Source organism: Diabrotica undecimpunctata, chromosome 10, assembly GCF_040954645.1.
Source record: "Diabrotica undecimpunctata isolate CICGRU chromosome 10, icDiaUnde3, whole genome shotgun sequence".
Lineage (NCBI taxonomy): Eukaryota > Metazoa > Arthropoda > Insecta > Coleoptera > Chrysomelidae > Diabrotica > Diabrotica undecimpunctata.
Window position 1 is genome coordinate 33,072,019 of NC_092812.1, and position 17,297 is coordinate 33,089,315.

The following is a 17,297-nucleotide window of genomic DNA, read 5'->3' on the forward strand; positions in this document are numbered from 1 at the left end:
ATGAGATTTTGGTATATGTAAAAATAATTATCTGCTATTTCTTCCTTAATATTAATTAACACCGACGAGTGTAGCCCGTTCACATTATTTCTTCTTAGAGACCGATCACTTGGAACATTAAGTTTGCAATATTTTTTTTAGAAACGAACTAAAATTTACATTTGCTAATTTTGAAAGCGGTATGTTTGCAGACACTAATGCGCGACACAAGTCTTCATTAAAAGTTTCTTGCTCATCTAATTTTTTTGAAGTAGATTGGAAACATTTAGCCATTGAAGTTTGATGTTTTCCTCCTATTTTTCCAATGTGTTTTGCAATGTGTGAAGCAGTTCTCACATGTTGGTCTATCTGAAATTTCTTCTCACATGCTATCTATAAATAAAAATAAAAACCTTTATTTTAACCCAACCTTTAAAATATAAAAATATACAAGGTGTTTTTGGTTAATCAAATAACTGGTTTGGAAAAAAAACACTCGCTAAGTGTTTTAAATGCAGTATTAATCCACAAATTAGTTTTTGTTACTAACCATTAGTACATCATATAACTTATTTTAAAATTCAACAAAAGTTTTTTTTTTGTTAATTCAATTACAATAAAAATAATTGTGTTTTAGAATAGCTGACTTCATAAAAAAAAGTAAAGGTGAAAAATTTTTCTAAATACACACCATTGTATTGTACCATGGACAATTTTTTCTCACTAAAGGAAGCTATTTTTCATTTAAAAACAACCTACGAGTACTAAATTTCAAGTAAATACGTTTATTGGTTTTAAAGTTATTGTTGTTATTAACTAAAAGAATTTAATTTTTTTTAATTTTAACACCCTGTATCTCGAAAAGTAAATAAGTTTGACCCCTCATTAACTATATCGTTTTGTTCAATTTTTCGAGAAGTATCTACAGTCAAACGTTGTAAGTGTCATTTGGAAACACCCTGTATGTATGAAATATTAGATATTTAATAGAAAATATTAGATACTTACAATTTTGCCACAGACTGAACAGTAGATTTTTCCCATATCCATAGACAGCTCTTTATAAGGTTTAATCCAAGTTGAAGCACTGGTTGTTTTAGGCATTATAAAATCACAATCTTCCTTTTTGTTACGCACAACGAGTGTTTACGCTTTGAATATCAAAACAAAAATGATTTACAAATCTGAGCATCAAATTAGAAATGTTTAGGTACCTAATTCAATAAACTGGGAGATTTTGGAAAATCCCTAAATTAGGAACAAAACTATTAGCCGTTTACCTGCTGTTAAGATACAATAAATTGTAGATAGATTTGGGGATTAGATCATAAAATGCAAATGAGCGAACCCTTAGCGATTATCCAATAACTGAATGCCTCAGTGACCGAGACTTTCTAAGAATGTTGAGGGCTACTTAAATTGATCTTCTTTGAAATTGTAAATGTTTTGTACCTGTAGAGATTACGTACTTAGATCATTTCTTGATTAAAATGACTACAAAATTTTATACAAGAATTAAAATAAATTGGTATGTTTAAAAATTTTCAAATACAGTATAAAAATCTGAACTTTTATGCACTTTATGCAAACTTTTATACAAATATGCCAAAATATGAAATATTTGCATAAAATATGCACAATATGCAAAATATGCAATATGCATATTTGCCGAAGTCTAATAATGACTGTTCCACCACGGTACTCCCATATGATTTTTCATATTTTCTTTTTTCCGATGAAATGATCTGCTGCGGAAAGTATGACGGTGGAAAATTTATTTACTGTTTATAAGTCGTGTATATTGTCATTCAGAGATGTATCATCTGAAGAAGTATTAAATTGATTATCCAAAACTCATGTATATGGTGCCCAATCTTCTATTTCTGTGTTTCATCTAGTGTAACGTTGAATACAAGATTTTATTTTTCACTTCACAAAGATCTTGTTTCTCTCTCTTATACACGCCGAAGCCCGTGCGCCAGAGAGAGAGGGCATTTTAAAGTACCTCGGGAACTATCGCCGGGAGTACGAAGAACGAATCCTGCACTAAAGTTAGTCAGGCGGCGTCCTGGACTCAGATGTCTTTTGAAGATTCCAGACCCCCCTCTAAATAGACAAAAAAAGGCTTGTCATAAGCGCTTCATTAACAATTGAAAAACAAGATTTTAATATAAAATAGGTCCAAATGATAGAACAAGGTTTGAACTTTTTGTTGTAAATTTTTCTGGACCAAAAAAATTGATTGTTACAATTTATTTAAAAAAAATTGTTTAAAAATTTGAACAAGTTATCACCTGGGCGTCCTCCTGAACCTTATTTTGGGGTTTCTTATGAAAGTAATTATCCAAAAAAATCTCATGAGAATATTTTTTCGAACGAACACGAGCTTTTCGCCTTGTCTGATTAGTTTGTAATAACAAACTTTTTTCTATTATGCGTAAAACACAAGGAATCTATTCATATGTTTAAGTAAAGATGCATAATGGGCTATATCGCATCCTTTCTCACCTTCGACCGCGTTTTTAAAATCGATCCGTTCTGATGCCAGACTATACTTCAATAAAGCCGAGTCATACTAGTATGTTTCATATATTAAAATTAAAGAAATATGAGGTATTTTATCACGTAATCGTGTCTCGGAAGTTAACAATTGTAAAGTTCCATCTGGACCTATAAGTTACATCTGGTGATAATAATTAAACGTTATATGCCCTAATATTTATATGAATTTATAAAAAATGTGCGAAAAAGATATTGAATAAAATGATATTAGAAATTACGTCAAGTAAATCCTGTCAGTCCTAACTTTTTTTAACTTTGCTTAAAAATTATAGGTGTACATAATATCTGTTATTTTTTTCTGTCACTCTTAAAGTGCCCTAGTATTAAAAAATTCAAAAAATATGGAATAAGCCCTTTCGAACAAATAAGTATAAATTCGCCCTTAAATAAGCATTGTTTTACAATACTTATTTAAAACTCGTAACCAGAGATTTGGGGTCATATTGACCCAGGCAGGTAAATAAACAATCGCTCTTTGTGTGTCAGTAACTTCACGTAAATTTTTGGTGTGTAACCGCACACTCATGATAAGTTATTTTTTATCAGACAGTGTATAACAATAATGGCTGGTTTTTGGTGTCCTGGACATATTTTAAAACCAACGGATCTGAATTTTGAGAAGATATTGAGTAAATAACTGAGTGAAGGTAAAAATGTTCCAGATGAAGACTGGATTCTCATCAATCATGAAAGTAAATAAATATAAGGTTGAATGCTCGAATAAATGAACTTTGATCAGATAAAAGGCATATATCGAGCACAGTTTAATTAAATCTTGCCCAAGTACTTTCGATCCCTAGATCATCTTCAGGGGCATTTCGTCAATTGTGGCCTATCCGGCAAGAACAAGATGTCATAGACATATAAATGTACATTACACTACAATACAAATGGACAAACAAACACTTTAAAATAATTTAAGGAAGGCTACATTACTTGAAGAAGTCTCTGTCTCCGGCTTCTTCAAGTAATGTAGCCTTCCTTAAATTATTTTAAAGTGTTTGTTTGTCCATTTGTATTGTAGTGTAATGTACATTTATATGTCTATGACATCTTGTTCTTGCCGGATAGGCCACAATTGACGAAATGCCCCTGAAGATGATCTAGGGATCGAAAGTACTTGGGCAAGATTTAATTAAACTGTGCTCGATATATGCCTTTTATCTGATCAAAGTTAATCATGAAAGTGTCTGTGGAATCTGCTGGTGAAGAAGGTGATCAAAGTTTATCTGTTGATGATACACATTTGAGCGATTGATGTTAAACCAACTAAAGATATTTCAGGTTTAGTTATTCAATCATGATATTTTGTGGCAAAAATCGTTACAAATGGGCTATAAAAGCTCTAGCTGCTAATGTTAGAATACCAGATCATAATCTTGTTATCCATTTACCGGGAGCATGGAATGAACTCTAGGCGATGCAGATGATCCCTTAAATGTGTAGCGACTATTATTTTCAGATATAAATATTGCAAAAATTATGACATACCACCCACAGCTACATTTATACAGAAATAAATGGAAAGATCCGAACAGACCTGAATTATTTGATGTCGATAAAATAGAATTTGAGGTATTCTTAAGTCTTTTACTTCTAAGTAGGATTAGCACATTTAGCCACGAATCCCTTTTGTTTCTCTTTTCCACAGACGGTTTTGGACGTGACTTTTTTTGAGTACTATAAGCGAGAAAAGACTTTAATGCCTGCGATTTGATCATAAAACTTCAACTTCTAAAGTTATCCAGAACTGTCAGAGAATGTACCATTGGATATAGTGTCTGTATTGATAAAATGTTAGTCCGCTTTAGAGATCGATGTAAATTTAAAATATACATGCTGAATAAGCCGAACAAGCATGACTTGAAAATGATGTACCTTACTGACATGCCAGCTAACTATCTCTATAATGTTTATTTATACTGTGGAAAAAATAGCGATGGGAAAGGTCTATCCTAATCTGACAAAAAAATTAGTGTACCTACACCGTCTGTTATACGCCTCTGCAAACCAAAAGAACAAAGCGACAGAAATTTTACCGCAGGTAATTGGTTTTCTTCTATAGAGTTATGAACCAAATTGAAGAAAAGCGGTGTGACATTGGTTGGAACTTTAAAAAATATCAAAAAGATAAATTCATAACGAGTTCCTAACAAACCGAAAAAGGGATGTTTGATTCCCTATTTTTGGATTTAGCAAAGATATTACAATGGTGTCTTATATTCCTTAAAAGGAAAAAGCAGTTACTCTTGTATCTTCACAACATAATGATAACATATATGACATAAAACTACAGGTATACTATTTTACAATTCTACCAAAAGTGAAGTGGATATATTGGACCAAAAGTGTTCCAACTATTCGTCAAATAGAAGAACTTGTCGTTGACTTATGACTATTTTTATGCACTCTTGGACGTAACTGCATCAAATAGCTATGTTATCTATGAATCTCGTAATCCATCAACCGAATTTTTTCGTTTTAATTTCGTAAAAATGTTATGGGGCAAATTAGTATAGCCTCACATATTGCGGCGACTAAATAATCCAAGGATCAACCGTGAGTTACTAGGAATAATTAGAACAATTTCTGGCAAACAAGAACCACTCCCTCTTCAGCTTGATCAAATTGGTATGATTTTTAATTTGAATTCTCTGTTGGATATTTCTGGGATTTTTAGAAACCAACATCTATTTGGTTTTTTTCCTTGTTTACCACAAGTCCTAATTCACTTGCCGCGTCCACAAGTCTTAAAACAAGAAAATTGGAATATCTCGGACATATTACACGTGGAGAGAAATACACCTTACTCCAACTGATTTTGCAGGAGAAATAGATCCGAGGAAAGAGAAGCATAGGGAGGCGTAGAATGTCATGGCTGCGCAACCTGAGAGAGTGGTACGGATGTACATTAAATGAATTTTGCCAACCTCCGCCGCGGAAATGGCACTTGAAGAAGAAGATCTCTTAAGAACTGCGTTTTTGTCATGTAGAATTTTACCGTTAGGATTTGTAGTATTTCCTCGTTTCATTTTTATCGAAATAAACTTTGTATCTAATTGAGAGTGTTCTGTTCGTATTCTGCTATTTATATCGTAAGAGTAAACAAATGAAGACATCTATTTGCTGCAATTCATGTAAAAATCTAGTTTATGTAAAATGTTCAAAAAATACATGTAATGAATGCGCTCGTGAATGACTTGTCATTTTTTAAATAACACTTCATTTTGTAAATTCATTTCTCTTTTTCTTGTAAAGTATGTTGTTTGCAATGGGGTTTTTTCATTGCCGAGTTGTTTTTGATTTGTTTTTTTTGTTAGTTTTCCAGTTATTTAAAATATATGTATTTTTTTTTCAGTCTGAGATAGTTTTTTACTTTTCTTTGCAAAATATAAACTATAGAAAACTTACATTTACGGTAATAGATTTATTGTATCCGCACATTATATACACACAGCAAAAGTTGATTTTTTTTTCTGAAAACATCTTTTTAAAATATTATTTCTTTCTTGTGGTCAAAGTGAAATTATATTGTTGAAATATTCTATTTCCCCAGTTAAGAGTTAATATCGCTGATAAACGCTACCAACAACAGTTCAAATATCTGACCTTACCACATATATGTTATATTCTTTATTAAGAATTGAGAGTTTGTGGTACTGAAAGGGGGATTGACAAATGATTAATGTCTATTTCATTAAAAAAATATCCCTTTAAAATAAAAAATCATTCTGTTTTATCATTTTTATAAAATAGAATGAATATTGCCAAATATCAGGGTAAACTCTTGAACTTGTCCAACCCTGTATATTATTATTACTTAATATGTCAATGATCTTTGTTACTTTAATATTTAAACTGTACTATAAACACGTGACTGAAGTTACGCGGATTATTTTAGGATGTACCTACCTAACATAGATGAATTATATCAGCGCAAAAGACAAAATCGATATTGTTCCCCAGCTCAAGTTTGTTTGTGAAATTAATACGTCTATGACAATTTGTCCCCAGATGATAACTTACATACCGACCAGAAGTAATCGAGTCCTCTTTGACAGTTACAAATGATTTCTAGTTACCGTAACATCCATTCAATAATCGAAAACTATATTGTAAGTAATTTCCTGAAATTACTGCTGCATTATCTGTTTGGAATAACCGATGATATTATTGGAACTGTCGTGATAGTTTATTTTGTATTTGGAATAGACCGAATCATAATATATTTAAACAAAATGAAATAACTAACTATAACTTCAGTCATACTATGAAAATATTGAACAGACCATTTTGATAAACGGTTACGTGAAGAAACCGAAACATCGGAATATCAGTTTGAATTTATAGATTAAAGATTAAATTTTTATTACTGCTTAGCTAAATGAGAATAAAGAAACAAACGCTCATAATGGTATTTATTGATTTTGAGAATTTATGAGCCTATAGTTTTTTTTTGCTCTCTAGGTGCCCCTGGGTCTGAGATATGCCCCAAGAACGGTTCAAAAATAGTCCTTTTTACTCTATATATAAGTCAAGAGGACCGATTTTAACTCACAATATCTCATTTTTTTGTTAGGTGATAGAAGTTGCAAATGAGCAAACAATCAGTGATCATAAAAACTTTGGAGAGATTTCTGAAACAAATACTATTTTAAATTAATTATTATCGAGGTTGAGAACTCGATATGAAGAATGAGCAGATAGCTACTCAATCTTCATCTGATGCCGATAGTATCGAATATACCTTTTTGATAGTGACGATTATTTGCTAGATAAAATTTATTTTCCTAAATCTTTTTCATCCGCCGATTTAAATTTTTCTATTGATAGTGATGACGAAATTATTACTACACCATATGAGCAAGTTTTATCAGATAATAATGAACAGAGTGCTGAAAATAGTGATAGTGATGAATGTTGTGATTTAGAAGAAGATGTAGATGGCGACGATTTTATAGTAAGAAAGAATACATTAGTTCGTATTGAACCACATGCGATACAGAAACCAATTGACGTTTTTAGTCATTTCGTAACTGATGAATAATTGGATATTATTGTTAATGAAACCAACATTTATGCTTTTCATCAATTAAGTATGCGACACTCAAGAAAATCCAGGTTAAATTTATAGACAGTCACAAAAAAAACTGAAATAAGAGCCTTCCTATGGGTAATAATCTCAATGGGTCTCACTCAGATACCACATTTAAATTTATATTGATCTAAAGATGATACATTTTATAATAAATTTATCGCAAAAGTTTTAACTCGAGACCGCTTTTTGCTTTTATTGAAACTTGCCTGGCAACATTCTCGTTATAGATGAATTTATGGTACCTTTCAGAGGAAGACTCCATTTTCGTCAATACATCCCTAACAAGACTAATAAATATGGAGTGAAACTATACAAACTCTGTTCTCCTGAAGGCTATACTTTCAATGTAAGTATTTACACAGGAAAAATTGAACAACAACCAGTTTATGTAGCACACTCTGAAGCAGTTATTCTAAAATTACTTCAGTGTATCACAGATAAAGCTGGAAACATATTATTTGCTGATAACTTTTGTTTAGTTTGTTTGTTTACATATAATAATTATTTTAATAAATTTACAGTTTTCTCCTAAAGAAGTCACAAAATCGTGACGAAATATTGAGACATAGAACAAATAGAGTCTTATTTTCTACAAACCGATTACTGATACTATAATATAAATCAATATTTAATACAATACGGTCGAAAATAATTTGATATATATATATATATATATATATATATATATATATATATATATATATATATATATATATATATATATATATATATATATTGTTATGATTGTTTATTTTGAGTTCAAACTTAGTTTATTGAGCCAATAAAAAAAAATTATAACTTATCTGTTATCAAAAGTAAAATAATCCTTATATTACCTGTGTTCGATGGATTCAAAAGATTTTCTAGTTGTCTTTTATCGGGATAGAGAAGAAAGGATAATAATACAAATATATTATATTACAAAGATTTATGTTTCTTTATTTTATATGAACGAATAAAACAATTATTAAATTCTGTCGTTATCTTATCAATCAGCATACAAGAAAATAAATCAAATTATTATGATAAGGAGATTATAAAGCTACATACATTTATATTACGTGAAAAACCAATTTTACTTAAAATTTTCTTTACTTAAAAAAAAGAAACCACAAAACTTTAAACTTTTGATTAGCCTAACAAAACCTCAATTCTTAAATTTGAATGCTAATGACCATGATGTCGAAACGATCCTTCACAGATATAAAATTCAATTGTACAAACACTTACAGTTAATTTTCTTCTTGAGTTGTATGTTGGAACATACCCAGAAAAGTCCAGTCTCCTCAAAGATGTGATCTCCCCTCTTTTTCACCTCGGCTCCTTCTTTACGTCTCTGCAAACCTCCTTCAGACTACACAAAAACACCTGATTCACTTCTCCAAACTCCGCTACTTATTTATGACACTAGGACCTCCTTTTGTCAACTTGATGCCGTAAGAATACTTTCACATATCCTTTATAAAATGCCCACGGTAGATACAAGGACCTCTTTTAATCTACTTATTATCTCCTTCTTCAAACTATTCACTTCTTTTCGTTACGCCGGTATCCAAACTCACGAACTACACCCTATCTTGAGACACACGACTGTTTCCTTTCGATGACCAAAATATGACTGACTTCTCCTGTCTCATCATCGACTCCCAAATTCCCATTTAAAAACGACCGTCCAATCAAAAAGCTTAAATTGTGTTTACTATGATATTGGAAAAGCCTAATTTCGGTTTCAGAGAAAACTAAATAGCTTACTTTAAAATTGGTTTTTTTCAATACATCATTTATACATATTTCAAAAGATTAGAATATGGTCATTTAATACTCGACTCTACAAACAATGAAGAGATTAACTACAGGTAAAATGTCTTCTAATTCTAAACAAAGGTTTTTTTATAATTTTGTTTGCAACGGAAAAACGGTCGTTTGCCAAACAAATTTCTATTCTTATCTACACTAAATCTTATCTTAAATTACTATATACAATTTGTCTATATTGATATCTTGATTGATATAAATTTTATTTCGATGGATCTTTTTATTTATTTTTCTTTGGTTGGGAAAGAAGAAACATAACAATATATATATATATATATATATATATATATATATATATATATATATATATATATATATATATATATATATATATATACATATATATATACAGAGATGTAAAGCTATAGTTATCTTAAATGATTGTTTGTTTTGTTTCAGGTTGCTTGGATGCATTTTGAGCAATCAGCAATCTTGGCAGTAAACACTCACGTTATAACAAGGAATCCACGGATAAGCGTCACTCACGACAAGCACCGAACTTGGTTCCTACATATTAACAATGTCCAAGAGGAAGATAAAGGTCGTTATATGTGTCAAATCAATACCGTAATTGCCAAGACGCAATTTGGATTCCTTTATGTCGTTGGTAAGCTGGTTTTTTGTTGTTGATAATAAAATCTATTTCTTCGGTATAAAGAACTATTAAATAAATTATTTCTAGTTATGTATATCCACAGTGTTATAAAAAAATGGTCATAAGTCAAATATGTGGTGTAGGTGGTACAGAATCGAGTTATACAGATTCCTTAAAGTTGAAGTCGTTTTAATGATAGCTAAAATATAAACTTGGTCAATTTAAAATGGGAACAATGTTATTTAGCAGAAAAATAAAGGTTTTGTAACGGGATTTAATTAAGCATTCAGAAATCAGATTGAAGCGTTTGAGAATTGCAATTTTGCGAATTTTAGAACAATATTTCTAGATCTAAAAATGCGTTTTTTGATAAGTTTAGTATTTCGATACGATATTCGGCAGTAGTTTCTTATATCCTTACATTGTTTGGTTGTTTGCATTTTGTATTATTTGTGTTTATTTACGGTTATAGCTGCATCAATTTAATACGCACTTATTTATTAATTATTGATACTTTATTGTGTACTGATCTCTTTTATCTATCTCTTTAGCAGGCGACAAACTGAGTTCTAATGGGATAATAAAAGTGGTTCAGAAAAACGAAAAAATCCGAACAAAAACAAAAATTACCAAAAATTTCTTCATTTTTTGTGAGAACTGGTGAATATTTTAAAGGGGCCCCAATTTCCAATTCTGTGGGTTATATCATCGACGAAGTTTGTTACGCCACTGCTCCCAACGAATGGAAATTGAATAAAAGCGTTTGCCGTAACAACAGCTTTCACAAAAAAACATTTTTTTCTATTACTCGTTTTTTTGGCCTATTGATGTAGGAATAAGTAGTTTTTGATTGTAACCGTCACTGGGATTTTCTAAGTGAAGAAATTTTGCAGTAATTAAAAAAAATAATCACACAAAAGTAACACAACAAAATCCAAAACCGGAATTGACAAAACCATTACCATAATTCACCAAAATTTACAATCAACTGGAAATTGTTTAACTAGAATAGATGAATTTCTAAAAGATTTTTCTAGTTTTTTTATATAACTGAATAGTGAAAAACGTAAAAAGGGAAAAATTAAAGAAGGTGATATCAAACTGTTAAAAGCAACTAATTGCGTCACAAATTCCTCGTCAGAATGCAGTAGGATCTGGTTATCAATATTAAAAGACGGCATAAATAGAAAGAAAGATCATTTATGACACTTTTTTTACTCACAGCCCGGATTATAAGACGCCACAAGAAAATAGCTTCGGAACATTTACGACCATTATTCTCAGTGTAGAAAAGTTCTAAATACTTCTCTTAAAAAATTATTATATTAGGCTACTATCAGCAGGAGAGAACATTAAACATGTACCCTTGCAGGAAGATTTAAACTTGAGGGATAAAAATATTCACCGAAAATCTGCCTATTAAAAGCAAAACTTATCTCTTTTAGATTTTTACGGTAGGTAAAAAGTATTCAAATTGTCACCCTACATACAGAAATTTATTTTTAAAAATGGATATCTATATATTTAAAAAAGTAGCAAATTTTCGTATGAAAACTAACATTTTTTTGAGTGTAACAAGTCCCCAAGAACGAAATGTACACCATATTGTAATAAAGAAAGAAGAAAGCTACTGGTACAAAATCAACATAAGAATTGGTCAAGGGATCCCCGAAGTTGATATCATGAATTATTAAATTATTAATTTAGACTCTGCTTAGTACTCCGCTGTGTGTTTGCTCTTTTCTATTTGAACTGAAGAATGAGACAGGGAATTAAAAGCCACTTTCGAGGTTTTGGCTTACCTATTATATAATTTTTTGCTGAATAACATACAATATTATATTAGCTAGTATTTAATAAAATACTATTTATAAGTAAAATTACTAGTAAGTTAAATATAAAGGTAGTATTTTATTTGAATGATTATTTAAAATGAATTTGATGTCATAGTCTGTAAAAGAACGCAAACGAGATTTTCAACACTGAAAAATCTAAAGTACAATTATTATTGCGTATTTTATAAACATATTCACGGCAACTTCTTTATATTATACCCTTTTACAATCATTAATAAAAAGTTTTTATAACACAGTCCTGTGTATACAGTGACGTAGCAAGTGAGCGTGTTCAGGGGATTCGGACACTCCCCAAAATAGTATTAAATATTGATTATTTTTAAATTCAACAAATATGTAAAAAATATTAAATTGGACAATTCTATTTTAAATTTGACAAATATTTTGATTTTTCTAAGGATTATTGTAAAGATGCAAATAGAATAATATTTGATCTATTCACAAAACCTTATATTAGGATAATACACTTAAAAGTAATATATTAATGTCGAGAAAAATAAAATTTATACAGTTTTATTTATTATAATTGTTTTTCAATGAAAAGTAAATTATTTTTCTTACAAATACTGTTACCTGTACTCTGAAAATCTAAATGAATACTTCGTTAATATTAATAAAAATATAACATCAACTATTTTGTCACAATATCCTATTTCCTATCTCCCCAGTTCAAAAAAGGTCTCGAATTCATTCTTTATAAGACCAGTTGATAAATCTAAATAGATTAAAACAATCAGTAGTATCAAAAGCAAATCTTCCTGTAGTTCTGATGGACTATCCACAAAAATTTTCTTAAATCTTTCAAAAAATGTGTTGGAAGTCCTGGTCTCACTAATTACCGATTTCTTTGAAAAAAGTATATTTCAAGTGCCTAAAGACAGCCATTATTATTCCTCTTCATAAGGGTGGTGAAAAATCGAATGTGTGCAACTATAGGCTTATTGCCGTACTACCGGTCCTATCCAAAATTATTGAGAGACTTATAAAAGCCCAACTTATGTCCTTTCTCGTAAAAACAACATTTTATCAGTCAGTTTGGCTTTTATCTCATAAATGTACCAGTTTTGCTATGTTTTCTGTACTACATGAGGTCTATCAAGCACTAAACAATCATCTTTACAGTGCCTCTGTTTTTTGTGACTATGCCAAAGCTTTTGATTTTGTAAATCACGACATTTTGGTAAAAAAACTAAATTTCTACGAAATTCAAGGTTCAGTGTTGGGTCCTCTACTTTTCCTTATCTTTATAAACGGCATCACTAACTTAAAATCGATGGAAAAATTTTTCTTTTTGCGGATGATACCAGTATTACCTGGAGGAACTCTAATATTGCAACTTTTCATGCAACTATAACTTCTGATCTACTTAAAATAAAAACCTGGTCCGACTCTAATTTACTCTCTTTTAACGTAGATAAGACAGTAGCATTATCCTATAAAGGAGTATCCTATAAACTTATCAGTGATCCATGTCTCGGTGAACGACGACAAGACAACCTCCGATAAATTTAAAGACTAGCTTAAAAATAGCTTATTAAAGTTAATAAACTACATAACAGAAGTACTTTTACAAATCAAATATAAATAAAGGAGTTAATAGTCAATATGTATAGAGAAATATAAGTGAAGGGTCAGGGGAAAAACGATAAATGTCAATTTTTTGGTCATTTTGCGATTCTTGCGCCATCTGGTGGATTACAAAGAGTACTATCAGCCTGTGAACGGCCAAGGGGGAAACGATGAGAATCGCCTTAAAAACACGTCAGAAGATTGGACGCAAGGGGGAAAAACGATGAAGTTCGCGAGCGCAGAGGAAAGAACGATGAGATTTCTTTTTAAAAGCTTGTGATCCATATAAAACGCTAGTGCTCCGCAAACGTTTAGTTTGCGGCGGCCATTATCATTCTGTTTGTCATATTTTGTTCCAGCTCCTCAGCTTTGTTGTATGGCTCAGTGTCTGTTAATTAATATTTGTATGGACTGCGATTTGAGTAAAAGTTGTGATGAAATGGGGTATATATCAACAAAATCTACAAAAAAAAAGTAAAAAGAGGAAGAATGAACGACGTAATGAAGAAATTGAGACTGTCAACACACGAAACAGGTCCAGACTGTAAGTGCACTCGATTCAAATGTTTTTATAAAATTACAGAATGTGAAAGAGATTGATTTCCTATTTTAATAATCTGGAGACGAACAAAATTCCTTTCCTACAGGACTGATTGTTGTGATTCCGGTGCAAAAGCGAAAACTATGCTCGAACCCAGGTGTTTATAATCGTGAAAAATGCACCTTATCGTTTTAGAGTTAGAGCAAAAGTTGATGGGTCCAAATAGGATGTGACTGTTTGCTTCAAAGTTTTCATTTTTCTATTTGGAATTACTTCTAGAAGGGTTCAGACTATTCAGAAATCACTACTTGATTATGGTTGTAGTCCAAAAGATGGGAGGGTAAAACATTCAAACCGACCACATAAATTTTCAGAAGAAAATTATATATAGACTCCTAACATCACTACCAATCATGCCTAGTACAGAAAACAACAGAGTTTCTACAGCTGCAATATTCACATTCTATCCAGTGGAGATACATACGACGAAACGGTCGCTCGTAAGGGGTCGGATGATGTATGTTCTATGCTCAACAGCTTTGTGGAAAAAATTTTGCCCGACAAAATTCGTCAATTACAAATTTTTGCGATTTTCGTGAATACAAAAAACAAAAACTATATTGTCATTTCGACAGCATTGAAGCATTTTTCCCTATTTAGGTTTCTCGTCCCAAAAAAAGCCCATCTACCAAATTTCGTGTTGTTATGCCTGTCAATAAATAAATAAAATAAAAGTTTAATAATAAAATTAAAGACAGTCAAGATTTCCTTTCACGCAAAAATAGTCTATGTATCTGTTGATACGTATTTCGCTTTAATAAAGCTCATCAGAACAGTTATTCATAGGCTTTCTCAACGTGAAAATTAATCTTTTCCTGTCTTTGTGAAGCAACGATAAAATGGCTTCGAAACGGACGCAATAGCGACATCTGATATTAAATCCGTAAAATAGTTTCGAAACACAATTCAGATAACTGCCTTAATCTGAACCTTCTATAAATGCAAGGTATAACAGACGCTGATAAAGATGTTAATAGAGACATGGGGAATCTAAAATTTGCATTCCACGACATGTCTCCTCAGCTAAGCAGAAATCGTTAGCGAATTGGTTTCTTGTACTCATACAGAGTAGATCCGAATAAAAATAAAATTAAAGACAGTCAAGATTTCCTTTCACGCAAAAATAGTCTATGTATCTGTTGATACGTATTTCGCTTTAATAAAGCTCATCAGAACAGTTATTCATAGGCTTTCTCAACGTGAAAATTAATCTTTTCCTGTCTTTGTGAAGCAACGATAAAATGGCTTCGAAACGGACGCAATAGCGACATCTGATATTAAATCCGTAAAATAGTTTCGAAACACAATTCAGATAACTGCCTTAATCTGAACCTTCTATAAATGCAAGGTATAACAGACGCTGATAAAGATGTTAATAGAGACATGGGGAATCTAAAATTTGCATTCCACGACATGTCTCCTCAGCTAAGCAGAAATCGTTAGCGAATTGGTTTCTTGTACTCATACAGAGTAGATCCGAATAAAAATAAAATTAAAGACAGTCAAGATTTCCTTTCACGCAAAAATAGTCTATGTATCTGTTGATACGTATTTCGCTTTAATAAAGCTCATCAGAACAGTTATTCATAGGCTTTCTCAACGTGAAAATTAATCTTTTCCTGTCTTTGTGAAGCAACGATAAAATGGCTTCGAAACGGACGCAATAGCGACATCTGATATTAAATCCGTAAAATAGTTTCGAAACACAATTCAGATAACTGCCTTAATCTGAACCTTCTATAAATGCAAGGTATAACAGACGCTGATAAAGATGTTAATAGAGACATGGGGAATCTAAAATTTGCATTCCACGACATGTCTCCTCAGCTAAGCAGAAATCGTTAGCGAATTGGTTTCTTGTACTCATACAGAGTAGATCCGAATAAAAATAAAATTAAAGACAGTCAAGATTTCCTTTCACGCAAAAATAGTCTATGTATTAATTTTCACGTTGAGAAAGCCTATGAATAACTGTTCTGATGAGCTTTATTAAAGCGAAATACGTATCAACAGATACATAGACTATTTTTGCGTAAAAGGAAATCTTGACTGTCTTTAATTTTATTTTTATTCGGATCTACTCTGTATGAGTACAAGAAACCAATTCGCTAACGATTTCTGCTTAGCTGAGGAGACATGTCGTGGAATGCAAATTTTAGATTCCCCATGTCTCTATTAACATCTTTATCAGCGTCTGTTATACCTTGCATTTATAGAAGGTTCAGATTAAGGCAGTTATCTGAATTGTGTTTCGAAACTATTTTACGGATTTAATATCAGATGTCGCTATTGCGTCCGTTTCGAAGCCATTTTATCGTTGCTTCACAAAGACAGGAAAAGATTAATTTTCACGTTGAGAAAGCCTATGAATAACTGTTCTGATGAGCTTTATTAAAGCGAAATACGTATCAACAGATACATAGACTATTTTTGCGTGAAAGGAAATCTTGACTGTCTTTAATTTTATTTTTATTCGGATCTACTCTGTATGAGTACAAGAAACCAATTCGCTAACGATTTCTGCTTAGCTGAGGAGACATGTCGTGGAATGCAAATTTTAGATTCCCCATGTCTCTATTAACATCTTTATCAGCGTCTGTTATACCTTGCATTTATAGAAGGTTCAGATTAAGGCAGTTATCTGAATTGTGTTTCGAAACTATTTTACGGATAAAAGTTTAATCTTCAAAAACCTGTATGTATTTTTGACGTGACAACGTCTTAAATTAGGTTGTGGCTCGGAGTCATTCATGAAAAAGTGTAACGCCCGCTCACGTCTGTTACGATGAGTCACCGAACGAGAGAGAGGCCCGCCGGACCGGCGAATGCCTTGCGTCTCTCTCCCACTCAAACATGATCGGTCCGCTGCGCGCGCAGCACTAGAGAATTAGGCGCGTTGAATCGGTGCATGCTTGTGTCTCTGTCTTTCTCGAGCGTTCTTGGCGTTCAAGACACATTACAGCAGAAACACTTCCTTTCATTTCATATTTCTCCTATCATCGTCCTATCCTCAACAAAATCACTCAAATAGAAATTAGTTAAGTTTAAGTTTACATGTACAATGTTTTAGTAAACAAAATATATTTCTATAGTTAAAATTTGTGCAATTCTTATTTTCATTCAATTCCTTGTTCCTATTGTGCAATTTAATAATATTCATATCAATAAATATTCTACCGAGAAAAAGACGTTGTCACGTAAAATCTTCGCCCGTAAAACCGA

At 31.5% G+C, this 17,297-nt stretch overlaps 1 protein-coding gene across 1 annotated transcript in view; it reads left to right on the top strand.

Moving 5' to 3' along the window:
* Positions 1-17,297, top strand: part of LOC140452384 (lachesin-like) — a 294,235-nt gene that overhangs the window by 213,477 nt on the left and 63,461 nt on the right. Inside the window, exon 3 of the mRNA XM_072546600.1 lies at positions 9,854-10,061. Within this exon, the coding sequence (XP_072402701.1) occupies positions 9,854-10,061 (208 nt within the window). The remainder of the gene's footprint in view (positions 1-9,853; positions 10,062-17,297) is intronic.